General features: G+C 47.6%; 2 protein-coding genes across 2 annotated transcripts in view; both read left to right on the forward strand.

Moving 5' to 3' along the window:
- Positions 1–16,293, forward strand: part of RPL12 (ribosomal protein L12) — a 137,238-nt gene that overhangs the window by 61,214 nt on the left and 59,731 nt on the right. The gene's annotated exons all lie outside the window — the stretch shown is intronic.
- Positions 1–16,293, forward strand: part of PNPLA7 (patatin like phospholipase domain containing 7) — a 124,760-nt gene that overhangs the window by 29,120 nt on the left and 79,347 nt on the right. The window contains exons 16-19 of the mRNA XM_062616027.1: positions 1,289–1,366; positions 2,202–2,407; positions 7,559–7,690; positions 8,960–9,083. Of these exons, the coding sequence (XP_062472011.1) occupies positions 1,289–1,366; positions 2,202–2,407; positions 7,559–7,690; positions 8,960–9,083 (540 nt within the window). The remainder of the gene's footprint in view (positions 1–1,288; positions 1,367–2,201; positions 2,408–7,558; positions 7,691–8,959; positions 9,084–16,293) is intronic.

Raw genomic sequence — 16,293 nt, forward strand, 5'->3', positions numbered from 1 at the left:
ACTTGCTCTATTTTTTCCAACCAAAATGAACAGAGGAAACCCTGCAGAGCAATGGCAATGGTAAAGTGTTTATGTCCCTGCTGTTGTTTCCTGCTGCAGTGAGGTTCATGACTATGGGCAGGTTCTGCTGAGGGGCTTGTGCTGAGCTGTATCACTGTGCACACAGCTCTTGCTCGTGGTGCTTCTGCCTCTGTGGGGAAGTCCTGGACTTAGCTTAATGCAAGAGTCACATAACTGAGCCGAGGTTTTGCCCTTACCCATTTGGATGATGATGACAAAATCATACAATCACAGAGTGGTTTGGATTGGCAGGGACCTTAAAGCTCATCCAGCTCCACCCCCTGCCACGGGCAGGGACACCTTCCACTAGAGCAGCTTGCTCCAAGCCCCTGTGTCCAACCTGCCCTTGAACACTGCCAGGGATGGGGCAGCCACAGCTTCTCTGGGCACCCTGTGCCAGCGCCTCAGCATCCTCACAGGGAAGAGCTTCTGCCTAAGAGCTCATCTCAGTCTCCCCTCTGGCAGGTTAAAGCCAAAAATGTTGAGAGTCTGAAGATTTGCTGCTTTGGGTGGAAGATATGCCAAAGCAAAGGTGGCCTCAAGCACTAGGGTTTGATGCTGACTGCATGTGGACACCAAATTGCATGGGCAGTTCTTTGAGATGGAAAGAAAACATTATCTCCCTGCTTGCTGGCTGTCCCTCTGTACTCAGGATTATGGTGCTGACCAGTTTATGAGCTGGAAAAGAATCTCTGATCAGCTGAGACACTTAACTGGATCAGCTCCTTGCCATTGCAAGGGTTTGGGTTCAAGTCTAAACCAAGGGCAAGCTTTTAGACAGACCCTCCCTCCCGTGTGCTTTTCAGTCAGGAGGAAAATTCCCACTCTTCTGTGCAATCCGCATGGGCAGGGACACAAGGATTCATTACTTTGGGGAAGCTTCCTTTGAAAGTAACTTTGTGCTTCATGATTTTCATACCAGCAGATCGGGATCTCATTTTGTTATAGACCCTTAAAAGAACCTGGGGGCAGAACTGGCAAATACAAACTCATTGAGAATCCAAGTCTGATCATTGAAACGAATTAAACCTGGTTTTTCTTCTGGAAGAAGTGGCTGTTGGGGAGAGAAGCACAAAAATCATGCACCATCTTTTAAAGAGACTCAAGCACTTATAACATTGTCTTTAGTAATTGTTCTTGTTTGCTTTCTTTGGGTGCTTCCTCACATCTTGGATCTTTACATGAGCACAGACCAGTAAATTGTCCCCTCTATACCCTTTCTCTCCAGGATCCTTCGCTGCTGAATGGCAAAGTGACGCTGCACCAGGTCACTGCTGGGACTGTGCTGTCGAGGCAGGGAGATCAGGTGAGTGAGCATCTCCTTGGGAGGAGAGAGCACCCAAGTGTGGCTCAATCTTTGCCCCCCATCATAAGGTATTTATACACATTGATGGTAAATAAAACGTTCCCGCATGACCCCTCCCAAGGCTTCTCTTCTCCAGGTGAAGCAATCCCAGCTTGTAGCCTTCCTGTGCAGTGAGTAGCAGTGTAGCCAGAGCTAGAGTCTCTGGTGCCTGTGTTCAGCAATTAGGTACCTTCAGAGAAGGTACAGGCTGTCATAATTCCATCCCTCTGGAGGAGCTGCAGAGTGAGGGAAGCCTTTTGCCATGCTCCACGCTGCAGGCTTTCAGTGCTGTCTCTCAGTTGCAGTATGTTTTCCCCCCATACAGTAGAAATTCCATGTTATTTGTTTATAGAAAACTATTTAGGATACAATGACATTCCTTTATTGTAACACTGTGTAAATAGAGCAGGTTCTGCAAAGCAGCTGAGGGGCTGCTCCAGTTCCAGAGCTCCTGTGTTCTGCTCAGCTGACCTGGGATGTCGCTCTCCGTGCAGCTGCGATTACCCTGTTATCTCCATTTGCAATTATGTTGTTATTCCTCGAGATCTCACAGATGCAGCCTTTATTTTTCATAACCATACAAAGAGAAACACATTTGTCAATATTGTGGCTGCTTAGTTTTAAATATTCATAACCTGCTTTTAATAATTCACTATTGTGTCTTATTTTATCACCTAATTGTTCAAAACCAGAGGGAGCTTTGTGGAAGACAGATTGGTCATGGTAGTTCTGTCACTGTGATAATTGCTTTAGAATCTTTGGGGATTTTATTGAGCTCTTCTTCTATTTTTTCCAGGATGTTAATGTTTGCTTTGTGGTTTCGGGGATGCTTCATGTGTACCAGCGGAAGATAGACTCAGAGGAGGACACCTGCCTGTTCATTACCCACCCAGGAGAGCTTGTGGGGCAGCTCGCAGTCCTGACTGGGGAACCACTGATCTTCACCATCAAGGCCAATCGAGACTGCAGCTTCCTCTCCATCTCCAAGTCCCATTTCTATGAGTGAGTTCTGATGTGAAAACATATATTGGTTTCTTTGTTCTTTTTTCTTTGAAATCATTTATTGATTTTGGGAATGGATGGAGGGCATCCCAGAAACCAACCAATGCTGGGCTGCATCCCCTGAGTGTGAGCAGCAGCTTGAGGGAGGGGATCCTCCTCTGCTGCACTCTGGGGAGACCCCCCCCCTGCAGTGCTGATCCAGCTCTGGGGAAACAGCACAAGAGGGATGTGGAGCTGTTGGAGCGAGCCCAGGGAGCTGCTGCAAGGGCTGGAGCAGCTCTGCTCTGGACCCAGGCTGAGAGAGTTGGGCTGGGTCAGCCTGGAGAAGAGAAGGTTCCTGAAGGGGAGACCTGAGAGCAGCTCCAGTGCCTAAAGGGGCTCCAGGAAAGCTGGAGGAGGGCTTTGGCCAAGGGCCTGTAGGGACAGGCCAAGGGGAATGGCTTTAACCTGACAGAGGGAGACTGAGATGAGCTCTTAGGCAGAAGCTCTTCCCTGTGAGGGTGCTGAGGTGTTGGCACAGGGTGCCCAGAGAAGCTGTGGCTGCCCCATCCCTGGCAGTGTTCAAGGGCAGGTTGGACACAGGGGCTTGGAGCAAGCTGCTCTAGTGGAAGGTGTCCCTGCCATGGCAGGGGTTGGAACTGGATGAGCTTTAAGGCCCCTTCCAACACAAACCAGGCTGGGATTCTATGATTAAGCCCTTACCAGTCAGTCATCTCAGCTCTTCATTGTTTTGGGACTATTACAGATCTTTCTTTTTCTCCTCTAAAAAGCCTGTTTCCAATTCTCTGCATTTTAGGAGCAATGTGATCTTCCAGCTTTGCATCTTCGCAAGTTCTATTGAATCCCAAGCTTTATATCACTTCTGTTCCCATATTTGAAAGTGTCACTGTAGAAAGTCTTTGAGAACCATGAAGTTTCTGCAAGTTTGTTCTTTTGCGCTTAGAACTCTGAGGATAAAAAACTTGTTGATAAAATTAGAAGTAAGTTTTGTCTTTCTCTTTTTGTTCCAAATTCTGTACTCATAGTTCTACAGCACCAGGCTTTGTCCTTTGCTCAGAGCCTTCCTTCCAGGAACAACTGGTTCTTGGCTCCTACCTTACTGACAAGAAGTTTGACAAGAGCCTCCATTATTCTGCAGAATTCCTTTCTTTTCTTGTCAAATACATTACTCTGTTTCTTTGAGCTGCCTAGAGCATTGTATTAGGGTTTTTTTCAGTAATTAATGAGAGGGCAAAGCAGAAAGAACATGGTCAATAGTTGCCATTAGGCAGCAAGCACAGTAATGCAATGGCCCATGGTTTAGAATTACATGTTGGATGTTGGACGACAGTTCAGTCCTTTTCACTGCAACTTTGGGGCAGGAGCCTTTTACTTGGTAGTAACATGACTGAATAACTGTCTGTAAATGTAGGGTTTAAGCACAGGGGTGACACCACCTAATTATATAGTAGATACCTTAACTGCTCTGCTGTTTTGCTGGAGTGATGTACTAAGTGTGCAGTGCCTACGCTGCAACTGTTGGTGTCTCTTGAGGAACAGTGTAATCAGGCTGTCACCAGCTCTCCTAAGGGAACATGTTCAGGTTCTGCAGTACGAGGGACTCATGTTTCTGCTTCAGTAAATCTCTCAGTTTGGAGTCTGAGCCATGTGCACTTGCCAGAGAAGCAGGAATTGTTTGATTTGGTTTTGCTATTGCCAGCCAAGCTGAGTATCACATTGCATCCACATCCCCATGAATATCTGCGTAGGTCCCAAGCTTCCACAGATGCCAGTTTAGCCCTTGCTGTATCTGGGGAGCTTTCTAATAAAGAAGCCTCAGGTTCCCTTCACAAACAGGCTTCTTCAGTACAGTGCTTTGGGGTTTAATTTTCCCAGTGCCAGCTATGTTTGAAGCAGAAGGGCAAAGATGAAGATGCTCAAGTGAGAGGAAGGGAACCTGGCTGATACATGGGGAAAACCCCTGCTTTCCATTTCTTGTGCATGAGGGTGGGCTTTTACCTTCTGTGCTAATACTCTTGTAGAAGCTCTACAGCACAGAGTGAAATAACAGAGCACTCCAGATTTAGATAAAAGCAGCCTGTTAGTAGTTTACATTCTGAATGCATTAAGTATTAAGATATGTATCTTGAGGGAGGAACAGGAGTAAATGGCTTTTATTGATCGCAGCGAACAGCCTGTGTGGGAGGTGGCTTTGAGTGGTAAATAGGCAAGTAGAGTAAAACCAGTCAGCTAAACCAGTCAGGGGCTTTCAGGGAGTTCATTTAGCTCTTGGATCAGGCAAGAAGGGGGATAGGGCTGGGCTTGGGTGTTCTGTGTGTGATGAGGGGTTAGCCTTGTCTGTTTGTCAGTGTTTCTCGTGGTGTTCCTCTTCCAGCTCCGTCTTTTGCTCCAAGTTAGGTTCATGTGGTAAGGTTTCCATAAGATAACATGTTGTCACGTGCAGTAGTAGCTTATCAAACCCAAGGCGGTCTGTAGGTATCTGAGTGCGGGACATGGAAACCTCAGTGCAGGAGAGGAAAACTGGCCTGCTTTTCCATAACCTTTAGGTGGATGGATTTTAAACCATGCTGAATGGAGGAGCTGTTGTTCAGTTTAATTCACCTCCTAGCACATACGAGTGCAGGGGTGTAAGTTTGATGAGCTCAGTGTGGGACTGGGATAGATGCAGATGAATCTCTTATGTTTCAATTTCAGTGATTTGGGCTGAAGAAGCTTTGTTATGGCAAAAAGTAGGAATAGGAGGCACTGGGTAAGGTGAGCAGGTAGCAGGAATGCTGCCTGCAGCACCCTGTGTGCTGCAGTGGGTCCACAGCCACTGTCAGCTTTGGTCTCTTGTTGCAGCTACAGGACTAAGGAATTGAGAGATCTGATGTGTTAGAAACTTTAGGGCAGATTCTGTGCTACATCCAGGCAGTAAAGAGCTCCTGTTGAGTCTGCTTTTGCTGTTGTGTCCCAGGGTTAGGAACTGTGTTTCTGTTGTGGGGCAAAGACAATGCTTCTTTCATGCCTTTCTGTTCATAAATAGTTAGGGTTGGAAAGGACCTTAAGATCATCCAGTTCCAACCCTGCTCCCATAGGCAGGGACACCTCCCACTAAACCATGTCACCCAAGGCTCTGTTGACCCAGGCCTTGACCACCGCCAGGGATGGAGTAGTCACAGCTTCCTTGGGCAACCCATTCCAGTGCCTCACCACCCTTGCAGTAAAGAATTTCCTCCTTATACCCAATCTAAACTTCCCCTGTTTAAGTTTTAACCCGTTACCCCTTGTTCTGTCACTACAGTCCCTAATGAAGAGTCCCTCCCCAGCATCCCTATAGGCCCCCTTCAGATACTGGTAGGCTGCTCTGAGGTCTCCACACAGCTTCTCCAGGCTGAACAGCCCCAACTTCCTCAGCCTGTCTCCATACAGGAGGTGCTCCAGTCCCTGATCATCCTCGTGGCCTCCTCTGGACTTGTTCCAACAGTTCCATGTCCTTTTTATGTTGAGGACACCAGAACTGCCCACAGTGCTGCAAGTGAGGTCTCACCAGAGCAGAGCAGAGGGGCAGGATCACCTCCTTCGATCTGCTGGTCACGCTTTCGATTCAGCCCAGGATACAGTTATTTCTGGACTGCGAGCGCACACTGAAGCCGGCTCATGTTCATTTTCGCATTGACCAACACCCCCAAGTCCTTCTCACAGGGCTGCTCTGAATCTTTTCTCTGCCCAACCTGTAGCTGCGCCTGGGATTGCTCCGTGAAATTGCTGTCCTCTATTCATCAGGGTGCAAGGTTAGATACAAAGCTCACATGGCTGGTGCTTAGTGAGAGTTCCCACCTAGGCAAAGCGATCATAGAATCCCAGACTGGTTTGGGTTGGAAGGGACTTTAAAGCTTCTCCAGTTCCAACCCCTGCCACAGGCAGGGACAACTTCCACTAGAGCAGCTTGCTCCAAGCCCCATCCAACCTGTCTATGTTTGGTATCCTAACTAGATTTTATTATGGCAGTCCAATATCTTTCACTGTAAAGGGAACTCTGATGCAGAAAACATACCAAGTAGTTATCATTTTTTCTCTTTGTTTCAATCCATGTGTGGCTTTACCATAGCTCCCTCACCTCTCTGTGTGTGCACATCATGCACCAGCTCTGTGGACATGTAACTGCTCCTTTGTGAATCATGCTGTCTGCTGTGAAATAACTGAGTTTTGGTAGTCTGCTGTCAGTTGTTCTTGGTGCTGCTCAGGAACAGAAAAGATAAGATGTCCTAACAAGTACCCCAGCCTGAGATGTGTGTAATTAGTCCACTCCTGTGGAGTAGTGCTTCAGTAGCAATGGGAATGCTTACTCACCGATCTTTAGTCTGAAAGGAATGAGAAATAAGCCATTCCTGAGCAGTTATCAGGTGTCTGTGGGAGCCATTTCCTGGCAGTCAGGGTGTTTGCAGTTAGCCCTGGCAGAACCTTCTCAGAGTTTTCCAGCGTGGGACAGGCATGGAATGACGTGGTATCTCCATTACTAGAGACTTCCCAGCATCACTCAAAAGACTGTGAAGATCAGAAGATGTTTCAATTCTTTGTGCTCTTTGCAACAGGGAAAAGGGAACAGTTGAAATATCAAGCTGGTCTCTCGTTTTCAAGAGCATCACGCTGTACATACAATACATTTCTGACCTTATGTAAAATCATGGGGGAGCAGTGAGCACATGCATGTGTGAGAGACTGGGAGGTGCAGAACAGCAGGAAGAGCTCATCCTCTGAGCAGTGAGAACGTTTCCTGAGTCATAAGAGACCTGGGAGAAGGGGGAGGTTGGGAGGGTGGTTCAGAGAGGTGCTTCAGTGGTTCCTTCCATGCCTCTGCTCTCTTAGGGAAGAGAATTGGGCCGGGGAGCAGGATTAGTTGGCATCCTGCTAACTCAATCCTGCTGCTCCTTGGACAGTGCAGCCTTTGAGTAGCATTCCATCTGGATGGGTTAAAAGGCTGGCCAGCCCTGCCCTTTGTCAGGTTGCCACTGATGTGGTGTGGTTAGGCAGCAGAGTGTGTGTATACAGAGATGTATGAACTTCTGCATTAGCACCTGTGTGTCTAAGTTGCATTGGGATGTTGGGCCTGTGTGTACAGATTCCTGTTTCGGGGAAGTTCTTGGCTAACACTTGTGTTCTCCCCTCCAGGATAATGCGGTCGCAACCAAGCGTGGTTCTCGGCGTGGCCCACACTGTGGTGAAGAGGATGTCCCCATTTGTTAGGCAGATGGACTTTGCCCTGGACTGGATGGAGGTTGAGGCTGGGCGAGCTGTTTACAGGTGAGCTGTGGACAGAATTGTATCTTATCTGTTGAATATTTCAGATCTCATAGTTCAGGAGCTCTGCTCCCTTGGTGATATACAGCAGAAGAAACTCCCTGGACTGAGTTTATTGACTCTTCATCAGGTTTTTCTGTTTGCCTGTTTTGAGATGATTTTCTTTCTGCAGTACCTTTCAACACTGCTTCAGTCCCTTATCTCCAGATGTAATTAAAATTCCTTCATACTGTTCCTTCTCCTTTATGAGCCTCAGCAAGCTTTTAAAGTGACTTAAACTGGGAGGTGCTGGCACAGGATGCCCAGAGAAGCTGTGGCTGCCCCATCCCTGGCAGTGTTCAAGGCCAGGTTGGACACAGGGGCTTGGAGCAAGCTGCTCCAGTGGCAGGGGTTGGAGCTGGATGAGCTTTAAGGTCCCTTCAACCCAAACCCAGCTGGGATTAAGAGATAGACAGTGATATGTTCTGGTGGTGGCTTCTGCATTTTTAAGGGCACAAACATCTTTTGCTCAAATAGTTTATCAGCATTTCCAAATTAAACAACGAAACTCAAAGGTAATTCAGTTAGACTTACTCAAAATAAATAGAAAAAAGGCACTGCACGTTATGTTTAAGGGTAAAAGTTATCCTTGGGAAAACTTAATTTATGGATTTTTGTGCTAGGATGCATTTGAGCAATTATATATTTGCTGCAGTGTTGAGAGAATAAAGTCTAATTTAATGCATGTTCTGTAGAATCTGTAGTTTTCATTTTCATAACCACACCTGCAGCACCAGTGCTAAAGAAAGTTTTGGGTTACTTTGTGCATCAAAGCATAGAATTCCAGCCAGGTTTGTGTTGGAAGGGAGCTTAAAGCTCCTCCAGCTCCAACCCCTGCCACGGGCAGGGACCCCTTCCCCTAGAGCAGCTTGCTCCAAGCCCCTGTGTCCAACCTGGCCTTGAACACTGCCAGGGATGGGGCAGCCACAGCTTCTCTGGGCACCCTGTGCCAGCGCCTCAGCACCCTCCCAGGGAAGAGCTTCTGCCTAAAATCTAATCCAAATCTCCCCTCTTCAATATTAAAGCCATTCCCCCTTATCCTGTCACCTTTTAACAGGTACCTGCTTGGTTTCTTGTTTGCTGTTATGTTCAACTGTTAACTAAATGGGAACAAATGTGTTCCTCTGTCCTCTAAGCCAGGCAGGGAAAGCTCATCAGCTTTTGAAGACTCTTGATGCATTTGCTGAGCAGAGCTGCTTCACTGATCCTTGTTCCTGGTTATTCTCTCTGCAGGCAGGGAGACAAGTCAGACTGCACGTACATTGTGTTGAACGGTCGCCTTCGCTCAGTCATTCGAGTGGATGATGGCAAAAAGCACCTGACGGGTGAATACGGCCGAGGAGACCTCATTGGGGTGGTAAGAGACATTTCTGAACAAATTGTTTGCCTCAGAAAGACACAAAAACCACCAAAATCTTGCTCTGCTCAGCTGTTAATCTTAGTGAAGGGCTTTCACACGCTGGAAAGATGGAAAATCCCTTCTACTTGGAAACTTTATATACTAATACATGAATGGGATTATTAGGCTTGATTTAAAAAGAAAGTAAACAGAAAGCTACAACCCAACCAAAAAGCCCTGCCCAATGCTCTTCTGTGGTATGGGTTATTCTTTTTTCACATTGAGAGGAGCACAGCCTGGGGGAATAGTTCAAGAATTACAGGAATGTGCACTAAATGGTGAATTGAATAAATTCAGTGTCAAGGAAAGATTCATTCTGGCTGGGGCGGCCTGGAAGTGTCTAGTGCAGCCTCTCAGAGGTACCTTCAGAGCTGCATCAGGTTGTCCAGGGGTTGTGTAGTTATTAGAAGTTATTAAAGCAACTTTAGATTTCAAAGTTGTACCATTTATCCATGTTTAATTTCTCTATGTTCATTTGTTGTTTCTCAGGTCTAGTTCACAACTGGAGCAGGGTCCTACATCATCAGTATATGTGGCTTGTTTGATTTGTGTTTAACATTGGAGGGTTTCTGAAGGTCTGATACTGTTGTTCAGGCCCTATTCTGCTTTCTAAGCTGAAAACTAAGTATTTCATGTGTAACTGTTATAGCCAGAATGAGCCTGCCTCTGAATAAAGGAAACACAATAGCTGGTATTCATCCTATGGGAAGGAATTATTGTTTATAGAGATCAAGAGGAAGAGGAAGGAGCTGTATGAGGCTGTTTCCCTCTAGAGAGCTGATTCAGGGTTATGCTGATTGCAAAAGATGATGGGTTTCAAAAGGGGCATGATCCAGCAGTTGAGCATTACCTGGAGAAGAGGTTCTCCCCTGCTGCCGTGCCTGTCTCCTGTGAGCCCTGGCTCTCTCTGTCCCTGGAGCAGGAGCACAATGCCAGCAATGTGAGATGTCCTGGTGTCTCCTGGTGACCCACAGACCAGGATCTGTGTTGTACAGGGCTTGTGGCAGAGATCCCATGTGCTCTGAGAGACCGGGAGCTGACCTAACATAGAATCCCAGCCTGGTTTGTGTTGGAAGGGACCTTAAAGCTCATCCAGCTCCAACCCCTGCCACGGGCAGGGACACCTTCCACTAGAGCAGCTTGCTCCAAGCCCCTGTGTCCAACCTGGCCTTGAACACTGCCAGGGATGGGGCAGCCACAGCTTAAGGATATCTTCTCAAGATTAGTGCTACTTCTGGCTGAGGAGTTCTGTGGGCTTGGGATGTCCTTGGAGAAGCAGGGCTGTTCTTGAGTTTGCTGGAACAGTCACAAATTTAGTTTGTTCTTCTTTTGGGCTATCTCTTCAGGTACCTCATAAAAGGTAAAATGACATGGTTTGGCAGGAACAAAAGCTGAGATCTTTTGTGACTAATCCTGCTGGTATGAGGCCTTTCGGTGTGCGAATAAGGGTTTGTCAGTTTTGTCACATACAAGCAGTTTCCTGCTCTTTTCCCTTCTTCCTTTCCCCAGTGATGGTTTGCAGCTTCACTCTCAAGCTTCTGGAGTTTTGCAGAGCTCCTGCGTTAAAACAACGAGCTGTTGTACCTTCTGAAAACAGTTCTGACTGACCGTGGAGTGCAGGCTCTGAACTCTACCTCCCTGTACAAGCACTTGAGCAGGTTTTGGCACAATGTTTCATGCTGGCTCAACTGTTGGTTGCACAGAAATGGAGGTTTGAGTGGAGGGACTGGGATGTGTTGGCTGTGACAACGCCGTGTTTACTGGTGAGTTCCTGAACATGGGTACAGGAACACGCATACAGTTGATGTTTGAAGCATAAGTCACTTTTCTGGATCCGTATTTGGAGAGGGGCTTTGGCCAAGGGCCTGTAGGGCCAGACCAAGGGGAATGGCTTTAACCTGCCAGAGGGGAGCCTGAGATGAGTTCTTAGGCAGAAGCTCTTCCCTGTGAGGGTGCTGAGGCGCTGGCACAGGGTGCCCAGAGAAGCTGTGGCTGCCCCATCCCTGGCAGTGTTCAAGGCCAGGTTGGACACAGGGGCTTGGAGCAAGCTGCTCTAGTGGAAGGTGTCCCTGCCTGTGGCAGGGTTTGGAGCTGGATGAGCTTTAAGCTCCCTTCCAACACAAACCATTCCATGTTATGACATGAATCACTTTGAAGACTTTTGTGACTCCTTGAACGTCATCGACTCCTTCCTGCCCACAGCTCCAGGCCCACTGACTCACGCTGCCATTTGTTGTACGAATCCTGATGCTCTGGCTGTCTTTTGAAAACATGGGGGAGGATTTGTGAGGATTGCCAGGATGAAGGTGGCCGTGCTTTGTGGAGGGCATAGCTGAAATTACATTTTTCCTTTTATAAAGATTTGTTTGTCCCCTTCTGCACGATTTCTTACGGCCTTTAAAAGCCTGCTGCAGGGTTGGGGTTTTTCCCCTGAAATTGAAGCAACTGAATGGTTCGAGGTGCTTGCAGGGCATGAAATGAGCAGTTGGTAATTGGTGTTATGGTCACCTGGTGGCATGTTCCACTGGAGCCCCTCCAAGACCCCCCCACGGGCCCTAAAAAGATCCATGAGTCTGTAGTCAATGTATTTTTGTTTACTGCCTTTACTTCAGAGCTTCAAAACTGCCGTGTGTCAGATGCAGGAGATGAGTCTCTGCCATGTCTGCTTGCAGAAGAAAAGCATGAAAAACCGAAGGATTTCAGACAAGATGTTATTTTTCAAGCATGTGCGTGTGCTCCCAGGGCTAAACTTGTGGCTCAAACTGTTTTGTTCCTTGCACTGACTCAATGGCATCTGTTTTGGGGGTCTGTCAGTTCAGGGGGAGAAGAACAGATCAGAAACTGAACTTTGCCTTCAAGTGGGGACTTGAAGAGCTGACGAGGACACTTACGTCAGGAGAAAATGATTCCAGCTCCATAAAAGCCTTTGTGGAGGGATGCTGCCCACTGCTTACTGCTGCTGTCCCTCTTCATGGGCAACTTCGGTTGCAGTATCTGGTCAGATCAAGTCAGAACTTGATTGAAAGCCTTCCAGGTAGTTTTTAAAGGACAGGGAGGAATCTCTTAGATACAGTTGACAGAATTTGACCCCTCTGGGGTGGAATCTTTTATTTGTTGGTGCTGTTGCTACAGAAGCACATATGGAAAGATGTTGATGTGTTAATTTTATTAATCATTATGTGAGCTAAAGGGTGACTCACAAGTGCTGTGCCCAGGTGTTCCCAGAGGAAACTGGAAAAGCCCACTGTGTGTCCCTAGAGTGGAAGGGATTCTCTTCACTGAGTTATTGATTTAAAATGACTGTATTAATGGTTGGTTGGTTTGGGGTTTTTTGTTTTTGGTGTGTTTTCTTTTTTTCCCTTGATGCTGCTGCTTTGGTTCTGATCTTGGTTAACTGCTGCAAACTGTAGGTTTTACTCGTTAGCTTGATCTCATTGACACATTGTTTTTGTTACCATAGAATACCTTGAGCTTAAAGCTCATCCAGCTGCAACCCCTGCCACGGGCAGGGACACCTTCCACTAGAGCAGCTTGCTCCAAGCCCCTGTGTCCAACCTGGCCTTGAACACTGCCAGGGATGGGGCAGCCACAGCTTCTCTGGGCACCCTGTGCCAGCGCCTCAGCACCCTCACAGGGAAGAGCTTCTGCCTAAGAGCTCATCTCAGTCTCCCCTCTGGCAGGTTAAAGCCATTCCCCTTGGCCTGTCCCTACATCCCTTGTCCCAAGCCCCTCTCCAGCTTTCCTGCAGCCCCTTTAGGCACTGGAGCTGCTCTCAGGTCTCCCCTTCAGGAGCCTTCTCTTCTCCAGGCTGACCCAGCCCAGCTCTCTCAGCCCACTGATACGCCTGTGCATACCAGGAAACAGGCCCAGGCTGTGACATTTAGTGCTTTCCTAGCACCACTGATGAGGCTAGAGCAGTTCTTCAGTATTTTTTACAACCTGCAAAACAAGGTGTCCCAGAGGGGTGACAGGATCCCCGCTCCATGCATCTGTTGCCATGGGTGTTCTTTGCTTTTTGCATTGTTGGCAGGACACTCGTGGGTGAGGAGGGGGGAAGAATATCCAACCAAGCTCTTGAAGAATAATTTCCTGAAGGATAAGTTATTTGTATACTGCCTGCTCCCCTCCAGCATCTGAAGGTGACAGAACCTTCTATGCAGTTGGCTTTTTATGCAAGTCAACACCTTGTCTCAGTTGGGTTCCTGGAGAATGGCAGCAGTGTTGGGAAGATGACTCAGTGCCAGCAGCTCTTAGGGGCCTCAGTGACAGCTGTTGTGCTTAGGGTATTTTTAAAGCTCTTATGTAGTTTATAGCCAGACTTTCTGGTAGGCACCTGCCTCTTACCACTTGTATGCAGTGCCTTAACCACAAACCTGCCAGCTCTCAAAGCACCCTATGGAGCAGGCAAGCTGCAGTGACGCTGTGGTTCATACAGCCCCATGCAATGCTCCGGGCTTGGGGAAGAGTGGCTGGAAAGCTGCTCTTGGAAAAGGACCTGAGGGTGCTGATTGATGGAGCTGAACATGAGCAGCTTGTGCCCAGGCAGCCAAGAAAACCAGCAGCATCCTGGCCTGGATCAGCAATGGTCTGCCCAGCAGGACTGGGGCAGTGATCAACCCCCTGTCCTGGGCACTGGTGAGGCTGCACCTCAAACCTTGTGTTCAGCTCTGGGCCCCTCACTCCAAGAGAGACATTGAGGTGCTGGAGCAGGGCCAGAGAAGGGCAACGGAGCTGGTGCAGGGCCTGGAGCACAAGTGTGATGGGGAAGGGCTGAGGGACCTGGGGGGTTCAGTCTGGAGAAGAGAAGGCTCAGGGGGGACCTGATCACTGCCTACAAGTGCCTGACAGGAGGATGGAGCCAGGAGGGGCTGGGCTCTGCTCCCAAGGAACAAGGGATGGGACAAGAGGAAACGGCCTCAAGCTGCACCAGGGCAGGTTTAGATGGAGCTGAGGAACAATTCCTGCCCCAGAGGGTGCTCAGGCATTGGAACAGGCTGCCCAGGGCAGGGCTGCAGTCACCGTCCCTGCAAGTGTTCACACAGCGTGGAGACGAGGCCTCAGTGCCATGGGTTAGTGGTGGCCTTGGCAGTGCTGGGAATGGTTGGATTGGATGAGCTTAAAGGACTTTTCCAACCTGGCTGATTCTGTGATTCTGTAAAAGATCTTTTCTTATTCTCTTTAACAACCAGAATTCCCCTTCTTAATAGTAGGACTGTATCCAGTTGTTTTGGGGTATCAATATAGCAAGGCAAGTGCAGAAAGGCGTTTGTGCACTAAGATTTTATCTTAATGCAGGGCATGAGTGATAGATGGCAGAACCCTGATGTGTCAGTGCTGCAGCACAGCAGCTCTGCTGTGGAAGAAATCACACTTCACATCCTAGAAATAATAGATATTTTAATTATTTTAGAGGTTAAGCTGTTCATCTCATTAGTACAGTTAAATGTGCATGGCCTTTATGCCTCTCAAAAGTTGAACACTGAGCAGAGTCTGTAAATGGCTTATCATCTCCTCAGGGGCTTGGAGCATTGTGCTTTTGAAATGTAACACTAACAGAAATCTTTAATTGCTGAGTAATCCTCACCGGTATCAGGATTACACTTGTCAGGCCTTTGTTCTTTTGTCATTGTTAATGTTATCTACACCTCCCTCCTCTGATGAGTGCTCCTGTACAAAACAACGGCGCTGCTGCTGGGTGAGGGCCACTCTTGCAGCCTGCTTTTCTGGGCCATGTTTAAGCATGTGAATGGGTTTGGGGCAATTATTTGACTGATTTTTTTTTTCCAACCAGGACTACTTCATTTGCTAAAGCTTTAAATTACTAAAGGGTATGTTTTGGGTTAATTCAGGTTGATGGTGCCTTGGGCATGCTCTGTGTGCAGCCTGTATCTGGAAACTGGAGGCGGCTGATGTCCAAGACATGGTTGGAGAAGGAGGTGTTCTCTTTCCATCTTTTCCACCATCTGTCTTGATAATGCTTTACTAAAAAATATTATTTTCCTAGCAGGGTCTTAGGTGTGAAATTGTGTTTTAAGAAAGCAAAGCCAAAACCCAAACAAACAAAACCCTAAACCCAACCAACCCAAACCCAGAGCACACAGCAGCAACCCCCCGATATCTACCAGCAGCAAGGGAGACAGGGGAAGCTCTGGGGAATGAGTTCTCATTTGCACAGCTGAATTAAGGTCAGACTGAAGTGAGAAGCTCACTGTCCTGACTTCCAAAACCCTCCCGATAGTGGATTTGCCTGAATTCAAGTCACTGGTCTGAGCCATCCGAACCTTTCTTTCCTACAAGCACCTTCACTTATGGTGTGACCTGTGGGTTCTATTTTTTCCCACTCTTATCTCTACAATAGTATATTCTTTTATCCACAACAGCTTACCTTTTATCTTCATTTTGCTCAAGTTCTAAACAGCTGATGAAAGAAAGAGACCTTTCACAACTGAAAGTTCTTGTGGGACAGATTAGTGGTCTCACTGCTGGCTGGGAAAACCACAGGCACAGCTTTGACAGGCTCTGGTCTTACATGATCTGGCATTAGTGTTATGTGGGTAAGTCATTTGGCTTTGTAGCTGTCGCAGATAAAACTGCCAAGAGCTTTATCTCCTTAGCCAAATTCTTTTGAGTAGGAGGATTTTTGATGACAGATAGTGATAAGGTGCTGACCTGCTGGGCTTCTGATAGGTGATTATACACATTCAACTGTCATTCCTTAAGCTCTTTAATGTCTCTCTCCTGCTGGACTCCCTTGTGATGATATCACTGCTAGTGTCCAGCAATGATACAACTTCTGATCCCGCCTCAGGACAATCTTCCACCTCCCTTGCCTCCTGCTGCTTTCTCCCTTCCACTTTGGGAGATGCTGCCTGGGACTCAGCTGGCTGGTGAGCGGCCAGGGTTAACGTTGCATTCACATGTTCCCTTGCAGCTACATGGCTCAGCTGATCATGAAAATTTAAGTTAAGATAAAGCTTCTTTCTTCCCCCCACTCCTCCTTCATGACATTCCTCTAGAAATACACATCATTTTTAACAGCAAGCATCCAAGTCCAGCAGAAGCCACAGAAAGTATTTACAGGGGAAGAGTCAGCAGTGGAGGATGAGAGGGATGTTGCTGAAGTTCCAGCTGGTTTTAGTGTTCTTGTGTGTGAAGCTGAGTTAAAGGC

The sequence above is a fragment of the Pezoporus occidentalis genome, unplaced genomic scaffold, assembly GCF_034315485.1.
Source record: "Pezoporus occidentalis ecotype Australia unplaced genomic scaffold, CSIRO_AGI_Poc_V1 ctg187, whole genome shotgun sequence".
NCBI lineage: Eukaryota > Metazoa > Chordata > Aves > Psittaciformes > Psittacidae > Pezoporus > Pezoporus occidentalis.